Consider the following 22,190-nt stretch of genomic DNA (forward strand, 5'->3'; position numbering starts at 1 on the left):
GCTGATGTTACATGGTATACTGAAACTAATGAGAGAAATGAAAGCAGTAAGAAGGCTTTAGTTAGCTAAAAGAAAATAAGTTGAGATATATATTCTCTGTATATTAAGGGCATCCTTTGTGTTGACTACAAACTCTAGTATACTGTTAGCCTCATTCAAGATATCCTTAATCAAGGAAGGAAAGTACAGCTTTCAATTTAGTATTTTGGAAAGTGGTGGAAATAGATTATCTGTATGATACTCGATCATATCCAATTGAGAGTAGCAGCCCAGGCTACCCAGGGGCACTGGGTTTGAGATTCTTTGATCTCTCTGGGCTCCCATTCCAATGTTAAGCCATCATAATGTAATGTTTTTCGTTATTATCTTTTGTTGAAATATTCTTTGTTGCAACTCACACCTGTAGCCTCTTTCATTGTTTGGTTTTTTTCATTGTTTCATTGTTCGCTTTCAGGAAGTGTCTCCCTGCAGAGGTGAAATCAAAGTATTAATAAGTGTAAGAAGGGTTGGGGTTTGTTTGTTGGGGGTTTTTGGTTTTGTTTTTGTTTGTTTATGTTTTAAGGCAAAGCTTTTGTTCTATTAATACCATTTAAAACGTACCAAACTTTAAATGACTGCAAGTGTGTTTTCTTTGTTTTTAGAGGCAGAACGTTCTGCTGTAGAAGTGTGTCAGTGAAACTGTGTATAATCCATTTACTCCTTTTCCTTCAGTCTGTTTTAAATACTTAATGCTTTGAAGAATGCAACATTTTTATTTACTTCTTGGTATTTAGTTGCACGACAAAGTAGACTACTCAGATATAAAATACAACTGAATGACAGATACTTCTTGGTTCTATATTGGCTAGTGACAGGAGATGATACATTCAATGTGTAATTCACTACCAAAATAAAGGTGTTCCCTTTCATCCTCGAAAATCTCAGTTTTCAGTTTTCGGTAGGATATCTCTGCATTCCATGACCATCAGCCTTATTATTTAATCTGAAACAACAGTATCTAAGTATTTACTATTTCTTTGTTTGTTTAAAAGCTAAATACATCTCAAAGCCAAATAATGCCTTTCTTGACTGACATAGTGAGTTTATACAGTTTATAGTGAGATATAAATAAATAAATAAATAAAAACATGTGTTGTGGGGTTTGTTTTTTTTTTTTTTTTTTTTTGTAAGAATTACTAAATTTGAGTAACATATCTAAGTGAAGGTATAGATGGCTTTTCTTTTTCTGCTATGACACACGTACAGGATAAGAAATAGTTACTGTTTTTCTAGAAAGTATTCTTTTTAGTTTTAACAATTCACTTTCCATGGGGTAAATGAGTTTAAAATAGCTGGTTAAAGGTTATTGACATTTGGTAGTAATGGAGATTTCATGTACTTAATCAAAATCTTTTCTAGTATTCCAGACTGTGTGAATAATGGATCCGTTCTGTTCTCTTAATTTTAAGGGGATCATATTCAGGTGTCTCAGCTAGTCATGCGCAAGTCCTATCCATTTAGGTATTTTTTTATGGTTTAAATTAGTTAAAATATTGTGCAGATTTCACAACATCTATTAAATTCTTCCTAGCAAATAGATTCAACCTTACTTTTCACCTGCACTTGTAGAAGGAATTTTTTTTCTGCCTTGCAGCAGTAGGTAGAATAAGAAAATACATAAACTAAGGATTAGTACAGACAGTTTTGCATTAGCCAGAAGCAATCAGCTCATAAATTGCTACAATAAAGTGAATTTCCCTAGAGCCAACAGTTAACAACATAAGGGAAATAACATGTACTGCCCCAATAGTGGGCAAAGGATTAAGGAAAAATTTATTGCAAGACTGGCACTATACAGTAATCTAGAATGTGATAGGAAGATATATTCAAAACATTTTTTTGGTCTAAAATTTAAAGTAAACTCTGGTGTGGTGCAGCTAAAAGGCAAACTTACACAGTGCTGCTCACTCACTTTTTGTCAGGTTTGGGCTATTAATTTAAAAGTGTTCAGAATACGTACAGCAAAATGCTCTAACACTGAGGTTGTGCTACACCTACTCTGGTAGGGGGTTTGGACTAGATGATCTCCAAAGGTCCCTTCCAACCCCTATCATTCTATGATTCAGCTCCCCAGGAAGCTGATTGAATCACCATCACTGGAGACGCTTAAAAGATGCATAGCTTTGGTTCTAAGGGGCATGGTTTAGCACCAGACTTGGAGCAGTAGATACTAGTTGGACTCGATAATCTTAAAGATATTTTCCAACCAAAATTATTCTCTGATTCTATAAGCACTTAAACAGATTTAGTAATTGACTGGGGGAATGGAGAGGGGGGAAATCATACAGGTTTTTCAGTGCACTCAAGAAAAGCAGTTGATTTAGATCAATATAAATTCAGAAAACTACTGCTCTAGACTTTCGTACTTAAAACTACAAAAAGCTTTTCACAGATATTAGGGACTTTTGCTAACATACTGCGTTAAGAACTTAATAAAATGTTAACAAATACAGAATGCTAGCACCAAAGATCAGTGTACTTTAGCTAAAACTAAATCTCCTAGTATACCTTCTACTTTAGAACCATATGCAACACGATCTTAATTTCTGCTTATGAATTTCGTAGTAAATTAGGCTGACAGAAAACCAAACAACCAAAACCGATCAGCCTCAGGGTGGTTCAGATTTTTTTTCCCTTTGATTCTTGCTGATTCGGAACCACTTGTCCACAAGACTATCACACCAAAACCTCCCTATTTTCTGTGGAGACAGGGGTTAAGCGATGGTGTTGCCAGTGAGAACAGGGCACCAGCAGGTCCTTTAGCATCCTAAAAATTAAGCACACAGAAAACGTGGCACATTGAAGAGGTTGTAGTTGAGAATACTCATCTGTCTTAGAATCATAGAATCAAGAAGGCTGGAAGAGACCTCAAAGATCATTGAGTCCAACCTGTCACCCTAAACCTCATGACTATCTAAACCATGGTACCAAGTGCCACGTCCAATCCCCTCTTGAACACCTCCAGGGATGGTGACTCCACCACCTCCCTGGGCAGCCCATTCCAATGGCCAACCACTCTCTATGTGAAGAACTTTCTCCTCACCTCCAGCCTAAACCTCCCCTGGCGCAGCTTGAGACTGTGTCCTCTTGTTCTGGTGCTGGTTGCCTGGGAGAAGAGACCAACCCCCTCCTGGCTACAACCTCCCTTCAGGTAGTTGTAGACAGCAATGAGGTCACCCCTGAGCCTCCTCTTCTCCAGGCTAAACAGTCCCAGCTCCCTCAGCCTCTCCTCATAGGGCTTGTGCTCAAGGCCTCTCCCCAGCCTCGTTGCCCTTCTCTGGACATGCTCCAGCAATTCAACATCTTTCCTAAACTGAGGAGCCCAGAACTGGACACAGTACTCAAGGTGTGGCCTAACCAGTGCTGTGTACAGGGGTACAATGACCTCCCTGCTCCTGCTGGCCACACTATTTCTGATGCAGGCCAGGATGCCATTGGCTCTCTTGGCCACCTGGGCACACTGCTGGCTCATGTTCAGGTGGCTGTCAACCAGTACCCCCAGGTCCCTTTCTGCCTGGCTGCTCTCCAGCCACTCTGACCCCAGCCTGTAGCTCTGCATGGGGTTGTTGTGGCCAAAGTGCAGCACCCGGCACTTGGACTTGTTGAATGCCATCATGTTGGACTCTGCCCATCTGTCCAGCCTGTCAAGGTCCCTCTGCAGAGCCCTTCTACCTTCTAACAGATCAACACCTGCTCCTAACTTGGTGTCATCTGCAAATTTACTGATGATGGACTCAATCCCCTCATCCAGATCATCAATAAAGATATTGAACAGGATGGGGCCCAGCACTGATCCCCGGGGGACACCACTAGTGACAGGCTGCCAGCTGGCAGTGGCACCATTCACCACCACTCTCTGGGCTCGGCCCTCTAGCCAGTTCCTAACCCAGCACAGAGTGCTGCTGTCCAAGCCACAGGCTGACAGCTTGGCCAGGAGTTTGCTGTGGGGGACAGTGTCAAAGGCCTTGTTGAAGTCCAGGTAGACTACATCCACAGCCTTTCCTACGTCCACCAGGCGGGTCACCTGATCATAGAAGGAGATGAGGTTGGTGAGGCAGGACCTACCCTTCCTAAATCCATGTTGGCTGGGCCTGATTCCTTGGCCATCCTTCAGGTATGCAGTGATTGCCCCCAAGACAATCTGCTCCATGATTTTCCCTGGCACTGAGGTCAGGCTGACAGGCCTGTAGTTCCCAGGTTCTTCTGTCCGTCCCTTCTTGTGGATGGGCGTCACATTGGCCAGTTTCCAGTCTTCTGGGACCTCTCCAGTGAGCCAGGACTGGTGGAAAATGGTGGAGAGAGGCTTGGCCAGCTCATCTGCCAGCTCTTTCAGCACCCTAGGATGAATCCCATCAGGTCCCATGGACTTGTGAATATCCAAGTGACTCAACAAGTCTCGAACTAATTCCACATGGATTTCAGGAGTACAACACTGCTCCTTGACCCCATCAAGCAGCTCAGGAGGCCAGTTATCCTGAAGTCCTCCTGCCTTACTGTTGAAAATGGAGGCAAAGAAGGTATTTAGAATCTCAGCCTTCTCCTCATCCTTAGTTACAATGTTACCCTCCACATCCAATAAAGAGTGGAGGCTCCTCTTGCCCCTCTTTTTAGTATTAATATATTTATTAAAATGCTTTTTGATGTCTTCCTTTGGCCTTGATGTTTTTTAATATAAGCCTGAGTAAGCTGCCTTGTATTTTAATATTTTCTAACTCTTGGGGAACTAACTTTGAAGGCTTAGATTCCTCTTAACCTTTGTGTGTTTGAAAGTGAATTGAAGAAAAAAATTCCATCATATGGAAGCATTTTATTACCCATATGTTTCTATCAAAGAGAAAACCTTTAAACTCACTGTGGAGACTTTTGGAACTTGAATTAGTGTTGTAAATTATTGGCAGTAGTTTATGATCCTCTTTGTAACTGATGCTAGAAGGAGAGCAGACATCTCCTTGACTAATAGGCTTTGAAATGATTTGAAAAAAAATTGTGAAGAAGATCAGAAACTAGGAGTGCCCTCTTAGAATCCTTTCAATTTACTGAAAAATCATCTAAGTCTGGTACCATCAGGAATGAATTACTATAAGCTTTTTTTTTTTTTAATCATTCCTAAAACTGTAACCTCTAGTAAGTTAGAAAAAAGTAATTCAGTGCCCAGAGTGCATCTGCACTTACTAAATTCCTTGGGGCTTGTCTACCTATGCTCAAAGCCAAGTCTGATATGGGTACAGCCATGTAGCCTAGGAGCAGATGGCTAAAAAAAGAGCTAAGAGTTGTAAGGCAGAGCTGGCAGAAGCCTTGTAATGGTCTTTCACCTATGCTCAGACCATTGCACTTGGTTCTTGCTTGAGATATGCTTATGCCCAACCAGGAACATTGATGATCCCAACTCTGAACCACTGACTTGACTTCCTGGCTTCATCTGCTTTTTCTGGGTTTGCTGCTAGAGGCTTTTTTGGCAATCGTAGAACTGCTGGTTAGCCCTGATTACCATCACTAGATCTGCTCAGTGTTCTTGCTTGGGTGCTGTGAGGTTGTGCCTTAGTCAGCAAGTATGCTTCCCTGTGTAACCTGTTTTCATCCTCAGGTTCTGGCTCCCTAGCATGTATTGAATGGCATGCTCTCTCACAAAAACATCTAACCATAACATATTAAGACCTTGCAGAGAAATCCTAACTATAGACATACTAACTATAGAAATACCACATGTGAAGAGCTCATTTCAGATATGATACTTATTGAAAGTAAACAGAGACAGTATGCATAGTTTGCCTCTGTGCTCTGGTATTAATATTACAAATAAAATAATAAACATACAGGATATGTCCATAAATGAATGCTTTAGTATTAAGACTTGAGAATATGCCAGTCTGTTAAAATAAATTACCAAAAATTTTTTTGTTTTCATACAAGTTAAGAAGAAACAGTTTTTTCAACCAGTTATAGCTGGAAGGGTCATCAACATCCTTATTATAAAAGAGAGAGGAAAAAAAATGTTTCACTAGAGGAAGAGAATTGTGACTCTGATGTCTATGTGAGGAGGAGGTGGGAATTTTATTTCAGGTATCATTTGCAGACTAAAATGAAATTAATTTAAGATACTTCACTAAGTATATATAATGATATCTTTTAAGGCAAAAAGATAAAACTCAGCAACAGTTGATACTTCTGCAGTGAAATAATGCTATAGACCTCAGCAATTTTGCAAGTGTATATTTTTGTGCAGATACTAAAAATATTGGCTTCCCCTCTCACATAATAAGTGTTGCTGAAATGTGTCTGTATGCTGACCTTTGAAAATCAAATGTACATAATGCCAAACAGTATGCACAAGAACTACTGAACAGTGTAATCTTAACAAAAATAATGGTCCCTGGAAAGCTGTCTTGTAAGCAGCTAGAAAAGTCCTTCTAAAGTTTTAACCTGGATAAAGTAACAGCTACACATGAATATTTCCATGAATTGAAATGAGTATTTCAAGAATGATACCACGCCAGTTTTTTTCTCTACGTTGTCTGTTGTGAACATGCCTAGCCTATCCTAGCCTAGCCTAGCCTATCCCGTCCTATCCTGTCCTATCCTATGCTGCACCAGAGAAAAGTGGACATTCTAAACCATGATATTCCCAGAATTACAAGAGTACAGACAGGCTCATCACGCTTGAAGTGAAAAGAGCATTGCTGTTTGTACAGCTCTGTGCAGGCGGGGCAGATACAGACAGGGTGAGAGAAGGGTTAAGTAAGAGGTAAGGAGAGATTGACTTCTCAAAGCTGTGCAAGTTTTTTAATGTGCATTTGTGTTTGCAAGACTGGATGATATAGACCTCTCCTAAAGGTTGTTAAGACCATTGGAGAATGAGATATGCAAGTTAAAGATTAAGAATGGCTGCCAGGTGTATGCAACGGATGTTTCCAAAAGAGTGCTTGAATGTTTTGCTTTGTACTCAGCACAGGACACAGGTGTTCCCCTGACAGATGGAGAAACTTCTTAGTATTGGATGTTTTAATTAATGATAGAAATTCCCAATTCTGTTTGCCATGTTTTTCTTTACCACTGTAACTTTTTGAAAGGTATTTTGTAGCATTTAGGTCATGTTCCTGACTGTCACCAGCACAGATACTCAGCACCGAAATCTGTGCTCAAGGTCTCTAATGTTTTAACTGTTCCTTCTCCATCTCATCTCCTTCAGAATTTGTGAGCATGTAGCTCTTGTTCTGATTTTACAGGGTATTTAGAGCATATTTTCCATCCTATGACTTTCTTTTTGACTTTCCATTTTTTTAAAATGTGAGTCCATTCCCATAGTACATGCCAACTTGATTTGCTTCCCCTATTTATTCATGCTGGCTGTTGTCCCATTTCAGCTAAACCACATTTCCCTTTTGAAAAGCAACATGAAGGTCATTCTTTGATTCAGGCAGCAAGTTGCTTTCTGTAACATTGTGTTGTTCCATCTAAACTCATGGAAAGTTTTACTTTCCAGGGAGGGAGAGTGCGTTCTCCAGAATTGCAGACTTGGTAAAGGGAAAGCAATTATCGAACATGTCTCCTTGTTTGAGCCTCATGTACACGTTTGGTGAATCTGCTTCTCAGCTCCCCACCAGAGAAGCCTTTACTCTGAAGTTTAATAGTTCCCAAGTTCCTGGAATTCAAAACTGCAATTCTAAGATGGTAATTTAGATTATTTTTGCATTCTCTTTGCTATAAAGGCAGAGAAAGGGAGTCACTATTTCTGTAGCATTTTCAAAACAACTCTGGACATTAAAAAAACTTTAGACCATGGTAGCTCCCTTGCTAGGCTCTTTTACTGCTATTTGTTTCATTAAATGTGTATAGTTCCTTTATACAACAGTTGGTGTGAAGTCAGTCAAGCTATCTGGAGATTCACATAGACTGTGCCTTGTGTTGCTGAGTGTAATTATATTTCTGATAGAATGTGTGTAGCCATTGATGCAACTGAAATTGTGATTCCTCCTTCATCATGAGCAAAGTTAACCTTTCAACAGCCAATTTTTTTGCAAGTCCCAGACAGGACACATGAAGGTTCGATAAGCTGCAATTTACAAGATGTAAGGATCAATGTTTCACTGTTAGTATAAGAATATACTAATAAGCTTATTCGCTGCCCATGCTGAGTGTAAGTCAGTAGTAAACTGCAAGAAAAGGCTAAGTGAACTCAAATGACTTCTGCCTTCATCTTGTAGGTGATCACTGTAATGTACATGAGATCATGAACCAAACAACCTGAAAATTGTATTTCACTCCCTGTTTTTTTTTTTTTTTTTTTTTTTTTTTTTTTTTTTTTTTTTCCCCTGGGGAAAGTCAGAAATTGGTATTTCTAAATCATGGACTGTGAACTTAGTTTTCATTGAGTGTTTGAGGTATTATTCACACACAAAAGAGGTAGTACATTGATTTTCACTGTGGCGGCTCTCCTTGAAAAACAGCCTATTCAAATTGTTTCCTTGAGGCATCAAGAGGAAGGAAAAACATCACGTAAATTCTGTCAGTAATACTTAAAAATGGGCACCTTCATTGGATACAAAATGATACATATATTTAAAAATTTTAACTTACCTACCAACATTAGAAAGAGCTTTATCATGGCCAGTTTTATTTCATCTGTTTCATCTGGCTATATTATGTTTAAAAAGTGAAGTCACTACAGTAAATGGTAACTAATTTAGGGTGTGTATAGCCTTCATACCACGTGGTGCTTTGGAAATTTAAACTTAGGCATTTGAGAGAGTTCTGTCACTGGGAGAAGAATGTTATACTATCAATTTACTGTTGCAACAATTAGAATATATGCGGACACAGAAAAAAAATAAAGAAATCAATCTAATTGATGCCATGTGGCAGCAGTAATCTGTAAATGTCATCAGATAGTTTTAAGTCATTAACGTGAAATGTGATGAAGGCATAAAAACTTCAGTTCTGAAAAAATTAATAAATTGCTTGTTAGATACTCAGAACATCCTATGAAATGCACATTGTGTTCCAGTCTAGCAACTGTCAGGCAATAGGATGTTAGTATATTGTGCTTTTGGTTGGTTATCTAATTTAAGCTATGAGCATCGTATGTTTGTCTGAGTTACGCTTATGTGAACAATCACAGGTTTTAGTCCAGATACAGAAAACATCTCATTTTCTTCAACTTAGGTTTAGATTTGTGTTTTACATTTGGTGTCATTTAGTATCATTTAGGTGACGAGTGTGAAATGTGAGAATTTTTAAGCCAGCAAGACAGTGCTCACACTAAATGTTTCACTTCTGAACTGAAACTCTTAGAAGTGCTGCAGGCAAATAAAATTCAGAACAAAAAGCAGTATGTATAGTAGCATGTTAAAGGAAGAAACTGGGATTCTTTGCTATCATAATACAAGTGTCAGGCTAGAATGAACGTAAGAAACTTAAAATACGTTTTCACCCCGAAACAGGCTTCCATTTTTTTCAGTAATGTAAAAACCTGCAAGAATTGTTGAAGATAAAATGTTAAATTAAGTGCATATTAAACTAATATATTATTTGTCACTTTCCATCTCACTGACAAATGTGGAAGAAAACAGAGAAATCATTTATTCATATGTTTTTTTCTTATGTCATTGCCAGGGCAGAAAGGAAGGACTTTTGTAATCAAATTGCATTTTCTATATATGGATGTAAATGACCACGTGAAGCTTGGAGCCCTGAATTTTTGGTTAGATATTCCAATCAAGCCACAGACAGTTGCTCATTTAACCACTTAGCAATTTTCTTGTATCCTCTGTTTCTAATTTTAAATCTTTTCAGGCTGGAGGCCATGTCCTCTTTTGGCAATACATTTTCTTGCTTGTCTTCCTTTTAAAACTGTACTTTGAGAACTGTTTCTTTCGGTAGCAATGCTGACACAAACAATCCCACACCCTTCCTTTCATCTTCTCCTATTTGTTCTTTCCTCCAAAGCACTTTTTCTCCTGGTTTATAGGACTTTGCAGTGTCTACACTCAGATGGAAAACTAATCCTTGTTAAAAATAACCTACGCAGTTAAAAAACTGTTGAGTTTCATTGTAATTTGCTTCACTTCATAATCTCTCAAGCAGCTGAGCTGGCAGATCAGAGAGACTGATCTGGGCACTGTGATGTATACACAAAGGCTGAAAAAATGCAGCCAAAAATAATTTTCATTAAATAAGATTCAGGCATTTGAGTGCCTTCCTTAAGAGTGTTTAATTTTTTTCCCCATTCACAGCTATTTCACAATTACAGTGGATTTAATGATACTACAAACTGCTTTACTTACAGGTCCATGTTTTTAACATTATGGACTGACATTAAATCATGTAGTCACTGATAAAGATAGGAGTAAACTTCTTGGCAGCTATGTCAGTAAACATTCTCTATAACGGTATACTGAAATCTAATTAAGTGTTGATTAAGCTTCTACAAACCCAGAACATTAAATCATACAACTGTTCCTTATTGATGAATGAAATAGCAGAAAGTTTTAGCTTTTTTATTATTATTATTCAAGGTGTAGAGTTGAATTCGTTGCGCCAAATGAAGATACAGAAACCTACGATAATGCTGACAGATGTTCGACAGCTCATATCAAGTGGAGGAAGTGTGAATCAAAAGAATGATGAAGGAGTTACCCTGGTGAGTGGGAATATGTAATCATCACACTGTGAATATGCATGCACTGCAACTGTGTACTGGTGAGACTGTTTGCAAGGCCGTTCTCTAAGAAGGGAGATGAAAATAGATATACGTTAACATTATGCATAGTGTGTATTTTAAATTGGGTTAGTGTAACATCTGTGTCTTAATGACAGTTTTCTTACTCTTAGACACTGAATATGCAACACAACAATTCTTAACCAAAACAATATTGGCACTATGGCTTAGAACTGCAGCAGATACGTGTGGTCTCTGACGTTTTGTCTCAGGGAGAGTCTGAAACTTCCCTAAGTGATTCCTGTTTTAGGCTCATACCTTCTAGCTGAGCCAGGCTGAAACACAGTTTTGTGAAGCTATCCCATCTTGGTTCAGTGCAAAGAAACATCCAATATATCAGTGGATTTCTTCTCCCAGGTTTGCATGTTATTTGTAGTCACTGAATTTCATTATACTTTTTTCTACATCTGGAGCTTGTATCCCTTTGGAATAGTTTTGTTTGTTTGTTTGTTTGTTTTTGGGGTGTTGTTTGTTTTTCAGGATTGCTTCTTCTTCATCTGTCAAATAACTTTAAAATTAATGTAATGAAATAGTTTTAAAATTACTTCATTTTTCCCTAGATAACATCTGTGAAATGTTCTCTTTACATACAAAATCTTCAACATCATTATCAACCAATACATAGTCATGAGCAACATTATGATTATTAACTGTCTAGTAAGATTTTGGGTTCTTTTCAACAAATACTGTATTAAAATAATTAGAAAGATACATAGTCCTGAACATTATAATAATTATTAATTTTAATTTCAAAATTTATGCTGGTTTACATTGTATGATACTGAATTAGCATTTAATTCCATATTTTAATACTTCTCCAGTGTTTAACTGAAAAAGTGAGCAGCCTTATATTTGGATTGTTGAATCCAGCCACTGGCTCTGTCTGTAAAGAAAGATGTGATTTTTGAGGTGGCCACCCCAAGGCAGTTCACTGTAGTTGTAAACAGGAAGGAAAAAGGAAAAGAGTGGAGAGAATCAACACAGCATTTTGTTTAATTAATAAAAACATTAATTTTACATTCATTTTCTTGTTAGATTTACAGAAAACTGTTAAATCACAGTAAAATGCAAAGGTGTTTCTATTGTACTTGTATTTCAATTTCAATCTGAATTGGCTTAGTTAAACCGAGTTATGAACTGTACGTCGCCATAAAGGAGTTATGTAATTCAGACAGATGTTGGAATGCATGTCTGAAATGTGTTTAACAGCACTGCAGGTACTTGGAGAAACGCTTTGTGGATAGTTTGGGTTTGTGTTGTTTGCTCAGTGGGATGTTGACAAAGGGGACATTTTTTTCTTGAACAGTTTTTATTTTGAACTTTGATTTTTTGAACTTCTCTGGTAGTCTTGCAATAAGTAGTGATTTTGCTTGCGTTTGAGATTTCTATTATGTGAAACTTGTCCAACTAACTGGTGGGAAATCCAGAATTTGTTAAACTATGCTGTCTTTATTCACGAGTGTGGAGTCATCTAGTCTGTGATAGCTATATGTGTATCAAATGGTACTGGAAATAGTATTTTATTACTCTATTGAGAGAGAAAAATCTCTCAGCTGTATGTAGCAAATGAGATTTGTTTTCTCTTCACGTAATATATCCAAGTCCATGTGTAAGTTAAGATAAATCAGGCAAAAAAAATATGCCTTAAATATATACATGCATTCTCATAGATTCATAGCACATTTATGTGTGCACATGCTATATTAACACAGAACGATGACATGATTTTTTTTTGCTAAATTCTCCTGTAATTGCCTCCTCCTTTGTCATTTCCTTTGTCATGTGAGCTTTTAAACTACTTTAAAATAGCAATTGTGTAATTGATAATCTGAATAGAAAATACAATTTATTCTGTTAAAACAGAAAAAAAAGCTGAAGCTATATCAAATTATGGGAAATTTTCAAAAGTTATACACAGTTGAAATTAGAGCATTTGTAGCATACAAAGTTGGTACTCTGCCCTCTTTCTAGGTGAAATTCTTTGATAAGCTGTAATGTGTTACTTCTGTCTGCATCAAACACATTCATAGAAGAAATTTCATGCATACTCTGCAGCTGCAGCTGGACCAGAAATAACAAACAAGGCAAATTATATTCTGGACTCTGATTTTGATGTCTCTTACGTTTACAGTGATTTTAAAAGTACACAGTTCTAGTAACAGGTTTATTGCAAGACATTTTTCTTGTCATTAGTCATCTATTTTAGTCTTCAGAAAAATAGTCTCTTCAGCTTACCCAAAGGGAAAAAGAAAAATCATGTTGTTGAGCTATCTGGTTTGGGGATGCAAGTTACCACATATAATCTCAATCCTCTTCCTGAACCATGTTTTTACTGACCATCATGAGAATTAACTCCTCCTGACCAGGGAGGAGCAATTTTGAAATGCAAATTTTGTTGCCTTTGTTTCTGTAAGTGGAGAGAATGTTTGAAAGCATAGCAGAGATTCATAAGAAAATAAATGCCACTAACTGTAATGTGTATCAGTCTTGTCTTGTGAATTATGTGCCTCAAGAGTGTTATTCACCATACATAAGAAACAATTTCTACTAAAACCTGGGGAAAAAAAGTCCCTGACAAAGGTTTCTTTATTGCATTTTCCTGTGTTAACTTCATTATTACCAGAGTAACTAATTTGTGTTGCCCTACTATGTCTTTCTCTAGGATCCTTTTCTCTCCACAATTCTTTTTTGGTATTATGTTGCTTTCATATTTATCTTACATAAATACTATTTGTGTTATTTAAATAAAAAATAATACTTTTTCCCAATGTCATTCTGTGAATGCTGTTTGTAATAGAAATGATTGCTGATATAAATGCCAACAGTATGCAGTCTTAAACAGTAATATATTACAAAAATTAGCATCCGGTTTCTCAAAGCAGGCATTAACGAAGATATTTTTGAGTTTCTTCTCTCCCCTTCTTGCCATTTAATCACTCATGCTGTATTTGCTACTCAGAAGGACAAGCTGTGAGCAAACACTGCTACCTTTGAAGTTGTCCCTGCTTTAGCAGAAAGTTACATTACTTGACCTCCTGAGGATCCTGCTGACCTGAATTTCTGTTGTTCTGTTAATGCATTTTCCACCCTCTCTCTTTTCCAGACTCTTAAAAAAGGTTTGCTGATAAAGAAAATCAACTAAAATTATTGACATAAATACAATTTAAAATACTTAAGTGTCAAGGAAAGCAACATAAATAAGAGAAATAAAATCTCTGTCGTTCAGTACTGATAAAGCATTTTTTGGTGACTGATTTTGTACTGCAAAATCAATGTGCTTGGTTTGGTTATGTGTTAATGAATTCATTTTGGAGTAAAGAGGTGTTAGCTTACATCTGGGATATTTGAACTACCACAAAAGAAAGATCGATCTAGGCCAATCTGTGTTGAAATGTATGAATCTACTTGGATTCATGTAGTTTGTGAGTGTGTTTGAAATGGTGTTTGCATGAAATTGTATGAAAAAAGATTCTGCAGTGGTTTTCTAGTCTGCAGTGGTTTTCTAGTCTGTTGTTGTATTTGTCTTTGTCACCATGTAGCCAGTTAGGTCTGTGGGGCAGCCAAGATGTGCAATCACAGGGTTTTCTGAGTTCTTTAATCTGTTAAGATACATTTATATTGCAGCTGCACGTGGCCTGTGCTAATGGATACAAGAATGTTGCATCCCTGATACTGGATCATGGAGCTGATCTCAATGTGGTGGATAATCAGCACTGGACACCCCTACATTTAGCTGCAAAGTATGGACAGGTAAGGCATGATTTTTCATCTGCTTCTCTGTTCCTTATGGTGATCTTCTGTAGCAATAGCAAATACTTTCAATTTAGGAAGACTTATTCTGATTCTAATATGAAAAGTTTCCTGTACCGTAGATGGCATCTCTAGTGTCTGAGATTGAGAATAAACATTGTAAAGCTATCAACCCAATATAGATCATTAAAATCAATTTGCCATCAATAGCAGTTTGTCTACGGCAAATATTTAACTTGCACTGAAATTTAAAAGGAAGCCAAAATAAGAACTTTCTTCTGGCTTCTTTTTTCTTATATTCTGATATCAGACTTATTTTTAGCTAACCTTTTTTTCTGTCTATTTCTGTGAACGAATGTCCAGGATTCACTTAACACACCAGTTTCATTCAAAGTCTTCCGGTCAGTCACTGAGTTGTGGAAGGTTTCTCTGGGTTTGGAATTTGGAGGCCATGCCTAAACTTGACTTGTGCCTCTTAATATCTTACCCTTTACCATTTCCTTCATCTTCACTCTCCCCAGACATGTTCAGTGAGACTTTTAGTATGACCACTTTGGGAGAGCTCCCCACAAGCTCCCATTGACCCCCCTCATGGCTCACAAATCTTCACTTAAACACAGATACCTTCCAAAAACCTCTGTGATGCATCCTAGCTCAGCTTCCCATGTTCCTGCCCATTTGCCTGTCAGATCTCTGATGCAACTCCTGGAAAACTCATCCCTTCCAATCTTTGCCCTCCACCAGGAAGGACTGAACTTGCTCTGAACAAGAGGACATAGTCTCAGGCTGCACAGGGGAAGTTTAGGTGGGGTCAGCATCCCTGGAGGTGTTTAAGAAAAGACTGGATGAGGCACCCAGTGCCATGGCCTAGTTGATTAGTTATGGTGAAGTGATTGGTTGGACTTGATGATCTTGGAGGTCTCTTCCAACCTGGTTGATTTTGCGATTCTATGATTCTGCTATAGACACAAGATTGAACTTCCCAGTGTTACTCTGAAGGCAAGCTGCTTTCTTTTGCTCAGATTCCTGCTGATGGCAGGGATATCCTTCCTAACACTGTAAATGGGGATGCACTGAGTTAGTCAGAAAATGCTATGAGCTGTAGCTGTCAATCCATTCCCCTGGTTTTTTGGTACTTTGCCATCTTGTAATAATGATTTCTATTCCCATTAAGCATGCTTTTAAGCATAACTCAGAATGACAAAAAGTTGTTGATCCTGAATGGGACTCTGGTTTTCATCTGTTATTTTCTAATAAATACAAGTAAAAATCCTCAGGGACTTCTGCTGCATTATGAACTCCATAGTTAGATAATCTTAATTCGGTTCCAAATCTCGGTACATATTTAGCTGAATCTCTAGCCAAGGCCTACAGAGAACTAGGAATTTTGTTCATGTCTGTTTCTGGTATCTCAATTGCTTTTTTGGTACTTATGTGAATAATCCTGTGAATTACAAGACTGAAGTGCTGAGATACAAGAGTTGGGATGCAGCTTGCTTTTGCTACACCCTTAGTATGTACTTTTTTGGGTTTTTTAGTCTTTTACTGCAGGTGATCCATATGTGAGGTGTAGATAATAAGCATACCAAAATGTCTAATTGAAAGCAAGCACATATATAGGTAGACAGGTGTAATTCAAGTACTTATGTATATATATAATAATTCACTTATCAGACTGTCTTCTTTAGAAGACTTACATCTGTAATATATTTTTTAGGCTTGCAAAACCATTTAAGAATGCAATTCATTACTTATGTATTGATTTATCTCCTGTTGCTCATTAAAACGGTGTACACATATTTCCTTATTGTATGCATTCTTGTTTTTGTTGACTAAATAGCTAAGAAGATAGTAAAAATAGTGATAAATCTAAATGTGTTTGAGAGTGTTTAGTTCTGCTGGAAGATAGATTTCTCCTATTGAGATGCTTTGTATCTGCTCTTTTACAGGGTATGAAAGCTCAGCATATTTCATCATAGATTAAGACATTAGTTTATCCATGTATGACCTGATGTGTACCCTCAATTATTTCTGGAAGATTAAATTTACGGGGAAGAATTTTCTGCAAAAATGTACTGAACTGAAGTTTTGTTAGCAAGTGAGGCATTGGTGACATTTTGCATGTAATGTAGTTTTATTTTTCTCATCTCATCTTGTCCTGTGCTGTTCTGTACTTTTATTACCCTCCCTGGTCTCTGGATCTTCATGTGGTACCGCAGGCAGGCATGCACTTGCTCTACCTGTGTTTAGACTTCAGTAGGGTAAGGAAACTCCTATTCAGAAGTAAGCTGATTGCAGTGATCTAATCTTGAGCTGGAATTGCTGTTTCTTACATTTCTTGCAAGATCAGGCTTTGTACTCCATTAATGTAGTGATACAATGACTTTAAGTCCCTTCTAGCGTGAAGCCTAAACACTACTTTTACTGGAAAGAACTTGGAGGGCTTCAATTAAAGGACTAGGTAAGAATTTTTCTTTGGTTGCATATGTGTAACACATATATGTTTGCAACACCATCCATGTATGACTGGAAAATTCCTTTTTGTCATGAACTTAGGTATTTTTGAAACACCTATACATGTAAAAATTGTTATTGAAAGTGGCTCAAGTGTTCTAAAAACTCTGATTGCTGTTTTGTGAGATGATCCTTTTTGCTGTCTCTTTTCTTGAACTGTGTTCAGATGACAATGGCAGTGATTCTCACTGTTCCAGGAGTTTTTGGTGAGAAGCCAGGGACCAGTTGTGCTAGATACTGAACCATGAGTACATGTGGAGGAAAACAAATGAAGTAACAATGTACTCTTCTTCACTGAAATTAATAAAATACAGAGCAAGTATCATAGAATCATAAAATCATAGGATCAGTCAGGGTTGGAAGGGACCACAAGGATCATCTAGTTCCAACCCCCCTGCCATGGCCAGGGACACCTCACACTAGATCAGGCTGGCCAGAGCCTCATCCAGCCTGGCCTTAAACACCTCCAGGGATGGGGCCTCAACCACCTCCCTGGACAACCCATTCCAGGCTCTCACCACTCTCATGGTGAAGAACTTCTTCCTCACATCCAGTCTGAATCTCCCCACTTCCAGCTTTATTCCATTCCCCCTAGTCCTGTCACTACCTGATAGCCTAAAAAGTCCCTCCCCAGCTTTCTTGTAGGCCCCCTTCAGATACTGGAAGGCCACAATGAGGTCACCTTGGAGCCTTCTTTTCTCCAGACTGAACAGCCCCAACTCTTTCAGTCTGTCCTCATAGGAGAGGTGCTCCAGCCCTCTGATCATCCTGGTGGCCCTTCTCTGGACACATTCCAGCATGTCCATATCCCTCTTGTAATAGGGGTTCCAGAACTGGACACAGTACTCCAGGTGGGGTCTCACCAGAGCTGAGTAGAGAGGAAGAATCACCTCCCTCGACCTGCTGGCCACACTTCTCTTGATGCAGCCCAGGATCTGGTTGACTTTCTGGGCTGCAAGTGCAGACTGACAGCTCATGTTGAGCTTCTCGTCCACCAGCACCCCCAGGTCCCTCTCCTCAGGGCTGCTTTCCAGCCAGTCACTGCCCAGCCTGTATTTATGCTTGGGATTGCCTCGACCCAGATGCAGGACCCTGCACTTTGTCTTGTTGAACCTCATGAGGTTGTCATGGGCCCACCTCTCCAGCCTGTCAAGGTCCCTCTGGATGCCATCCCTTCCCACCAGTGTGTCTGCTGCACCACACAGCTTGGTGTCATCAGCAAACTTGCTGAGGGTGCACTCAGTGCCTCTGTCCATGTCACCAACAAAGATGTTGAACAAGACTGGTCCCAGGACTTATCCCTGAGGGACTCCGCTTGTCACTGGCCTCCACTGGGACATGGAGCCATTGACAGCCACTCTTTGGGTGTGGCCATCAAGCCAGTTCTGTATCCATCTTGTGGTCCACCCATCAAACCCATGTGTCACCAGTTTGGAGACCAGGATGTGGTGTGGGACAGTGTGAAAGGCTTTGCTCAGGTCCAGGTAAATGACATCAGTTGCTCTGCCCTCATCTATTAATGTTCTGACCTGTTCATAGAAGGCCACCAGGTTTGTCAGGCAGGATTTGCCCTTGGTGAAGGCATGCTGACTGTACCCAGTCATCTCTTCACTATTCTTCTGTCTCAGTAGTGCCTCCAGGAGGATCTGCTCCATGATCTTACCAGGCACAGAGGTGAGACTGACTGGTCTGTAGTCCCCTGGTTCTTCCTTCTTACCCTTTTTGAAAATGGAGTAATGTTTCCCCTTTTCCAGTCCGTGGGGACTTCCCCAGACTGCCAGGACTTTTGGAATATAATAGAGACTGGTTTAGCAACCTCATCTGCCAGCTCTCTCAGTACCCGTGGGTGTATCCCGTCGGGTCCCATGGACTTGAACACTTTCAGGTTCTTCAGTTGATCACGAACCTGATCTTCACTTATGATGTGCAGTTCTTCCTCCTGGTCCCTGCTATTATCTTCCATGACTATTCCAGGAGTGTGGCTTGTGGCCTTTCCAGTGAACACTGAGGTAAAGAAGCCGTTGAGAACCTCAGCCTTTTCCACGTCACTTGTGACCATTTCACCTGTTTCCTTTCTGAGGGGGCCCACACCTTCCCTAGTCTTATTTTTACCATTTTATACCTGTAGAAATTCTTAGTGTTCCCTTTAAACCTCCCTGGCTAGATGGAATTCAAACTGTGCTTTGGCTTTCCTAACCAGGTCTCTTGCTGCTCGGGCAGCTTCCTTATATAGCCCCCATTCCAGCTGTCCTTTCCTCCACTCCTTGTAGAGTTTCCTTTCAAGTGATAGTGTGTCTTCCTTTAGTAGTGTTAATGAATAATGCAATTTGGAGATACCTTATTATTATTATTATTATAGATAATTTACCAGCTTTTATAAGGATTTTGTTTGCAAGAAGCAAGTAAATAATTTTAATTCCTTTACAAGAGAAATTTATTAGATATCAGGGAAAATATTTTATCGACTAGCTAAGCCATCAGGGTGTTTTTAAGAGTTACTTTTTTATGAACATGATTTTTAAACATTTCTTAGCCTTATTATGAATTCACATGCATATCATATTTATAATTCCATTTGGATTAATTAATTAAACACAAAAAGAAAAGCGTTTTACTCTTTTGGGAAAAGGTAGTACAGCAGAATGGGAATAACCTTAGCAAGACATGATTTGGCTGGTCTGTTTTCAGTTGAAAAGTATTTATGAGCAAATATTTATTTCTAAGCAAAAAATATTAGTTTCTCCTGGGAAAGTAATTAGTTTATACTCTGGACTTCAAGCCTTACAGTTTCGCTCTCATGTAACACATAACTCGTAGCAGTGTGTTTGAAAAGTCTCACTGGAGTGATAAATCTGTATGTTCAACTAGAAGACTGTAAAAAAACCTATTTGGTTTAAATTGGATGTTCTTTTCAGTTCTTTAGAGGATTTCTTTCCTTCCAGAAATGCATCTGAACAGAAAAATAGCCTTTTCTTGTCTTGTACTTTCACAAACCCCATTCTAAACCATTGCTCTTTAGCAGTTCACTAGCACTGCTCCTGCCATACATGCAGCCAAACCTCATCCAATATATAATTAATAATTATATTCCATAAGCTATAAGGATAGATAGATTTTATTTTTTTTAAAATACCTACAAAATATTTACCAATTCAGATATATTTTTCATTTGGAGAAGCTACATGCCTTAATAAAATGCACTTGCATTAGTTATACAAATTACACATTTAGGTTTTGAACTATTTTATATTGTAAACCTAACATACATACAATTTGCATATTAAATGATGAAAACATTTGAATAGTGATAGTCTTATGAAGAAACTGTTACAGTGTTTTAGGGTGGCATCCTGACTCAGTTAAAGGGCCAGAGCTCTATACATGTAAAGTTTTATGTTTGAAAATACACAAAATAAAAATAAATAAAATTAAATTAAATTTAAAAAAAAACACAAGCAAACCACCCTCCACTCAAAACCCACAAAAATACCAAACCAAAACAAGAAAAGCCACAAAAAGCCCCCTAAACACAAAATGAAAACAAACAAAGAAATAAAACCCCAAACTCCACAATGTTTAGCCTATTTTTAAGACCATAACAATAACAGATATGGTACTGGAGAAAAAAGAATATAGTGAGAAAAAAATTAATTTTCATGTGTACAGGAAGAAACTTGTAAGGAATAAAGACACTGCAAGCTTCTTGTTGCAAATCTCAAGTTCTAAATTAATACACAGTGTAAGTGGATTATGGAAAGCTTATTGCCCCAACTTCCACAGTAAACTATATGATAAATTATTGGAGCAAAAGTACATTATGCTGGGTAAGCTAAGCACGTGAAAGACATCACACCCACATTTCATAATCAAAACCTGGCTTATAGAGGTACCTCAATAATGGCAAAACCAGCCTTATTTAGGATAGAATTCTTCTCAACCAAATGTAGTCAGTTACAGCTTAGTCAAAGCTTTGTTTTGCCTAACGTGAAGAATCACCGCTGGAGTGCACAGGGAGTGCTGGTATATACGTGGCTGCTGCCCGTGCGCACCAGAGTGGGGCACGAATCTTTACTTGTGTACCACACTGCCCATGCTGACACTGATAGCAGCTGTGGAAGGGGGACTTTGTATTTCTCAGGCTGGCCCCTTAATTTGAATTCAGCACAGCAATCACTTTGTGAGCAGCTAGTAATCTGGCATTGGTAGTGCTGTCCCCACTGGACATCTTCCAGGCGGCTGTGATCAGGAGAGCACACACTTGCCCTCCCCATGGTGGGAATAGACTGCAGCTCTGACATTTGCCTTAGGTGCTTTGGCTCAGTTCCCAGGCACAAGCTGTTTCTTTGTTGTTTATCACAGAAACTTCACCTTTCAAACCAGCTATCGGGTACATGCAGGTCAGAGCTGACTCCTTAGTCGCTTAAACACTGCCTCTCCTAACATTTCATCCTTGGAGGATGCTGCCTATATCTAAATTGTTAAATTGCTAAACAAAAGAAGGCTAGAGTTTAAGCCAGACAACACTTTGGCTCATGTATATATTGTTTAGAGCTAGTTTCTGCTATAGATATTAGTCTTGTTTGTAGAGAGCTGGTTAGAGTAGTCTAAGGCAGAGTCAGGATCAAAGCTAACAGCTAAGCAGTGTTGGTTATAAGGGATACTCAAGCTTGCTCCATTGCACTCTTCTTACTTAACGATACAAATACAGCCTCTGGCTTTGAGACTTAACAGTTTCATGATGTCAAAAAGAGGATAAGGGAATGATTGAATTGCTGACTGTTCAAGAGTAGCTCCTGTATTACCAAGGATTTATTCCCATTAATAAATTGGAAGTATCCCCAAAAAACAATTGTTTAGAGAGCTCAGACACCTATCTCGTATTTCTTAGCATGTTATACGCATCCTGTGTAATTTTCAAAATTTATGTGTGACATTGCTTTCTGTAAGTATATTCTCCCTTAACATACATTTAGTTGGCTTGTTTGCTTGGACTGAATCACACTCCTTTGTCTAGTTAGTTCATCCAAACACAACATTTTGTTCAGATTATAGAAGGAACTCTGTGCTTATTATGTAATCTAATTGGCTCATTGTCACCAAAACACAGTAGTCATTTCACTCAACTATGAACTGTAGTTTTGGTTTATTTTCTTTAAGTGCATCTTGAGCATGA

At 38.5% G+C, this 22,190-nt stretch overlaps 1 protein-coding gene across 1 annotated transcript in view; it reads left to right on the forward strand.

The window, feature by feature from the left end:
* MYO16 (myosin XVI) overlaps positions 1 to 22,190 on the forward strand; it is a 294,040-nt gene that overhangs the window by 69,697 nt on the left and 202,153 nt on the right. The window contains exons 5-6 of the mRNA XM_054383685.1: positions 10,551 to 10,675; positions 14,378 to 14,503. Coding sequence (XP_054239660.1) covers positions 10,551 to 10,675; positions 14,378 to 14,503 — 251 coding nt within the window. The remainder of the gene's footprint in view (positions 1 to 10,550; positions 10,676 to 14,377; positions 14,504 to 22,190) is intronic.

The sequence above is a fragment of the Indicator indicator genome, chromosome 1 (assembly GCF_027791375.1).
Source record: "Indicator indicator isolate 239-I01 chromosome 1, UM_Iind_1.1, whole genome shotgun sequence".
NCBI lineage: Eukaryota > Metazoa > Chordata > Aves > Piciformes > Indicatoridae > Indicator > Indicator indicator.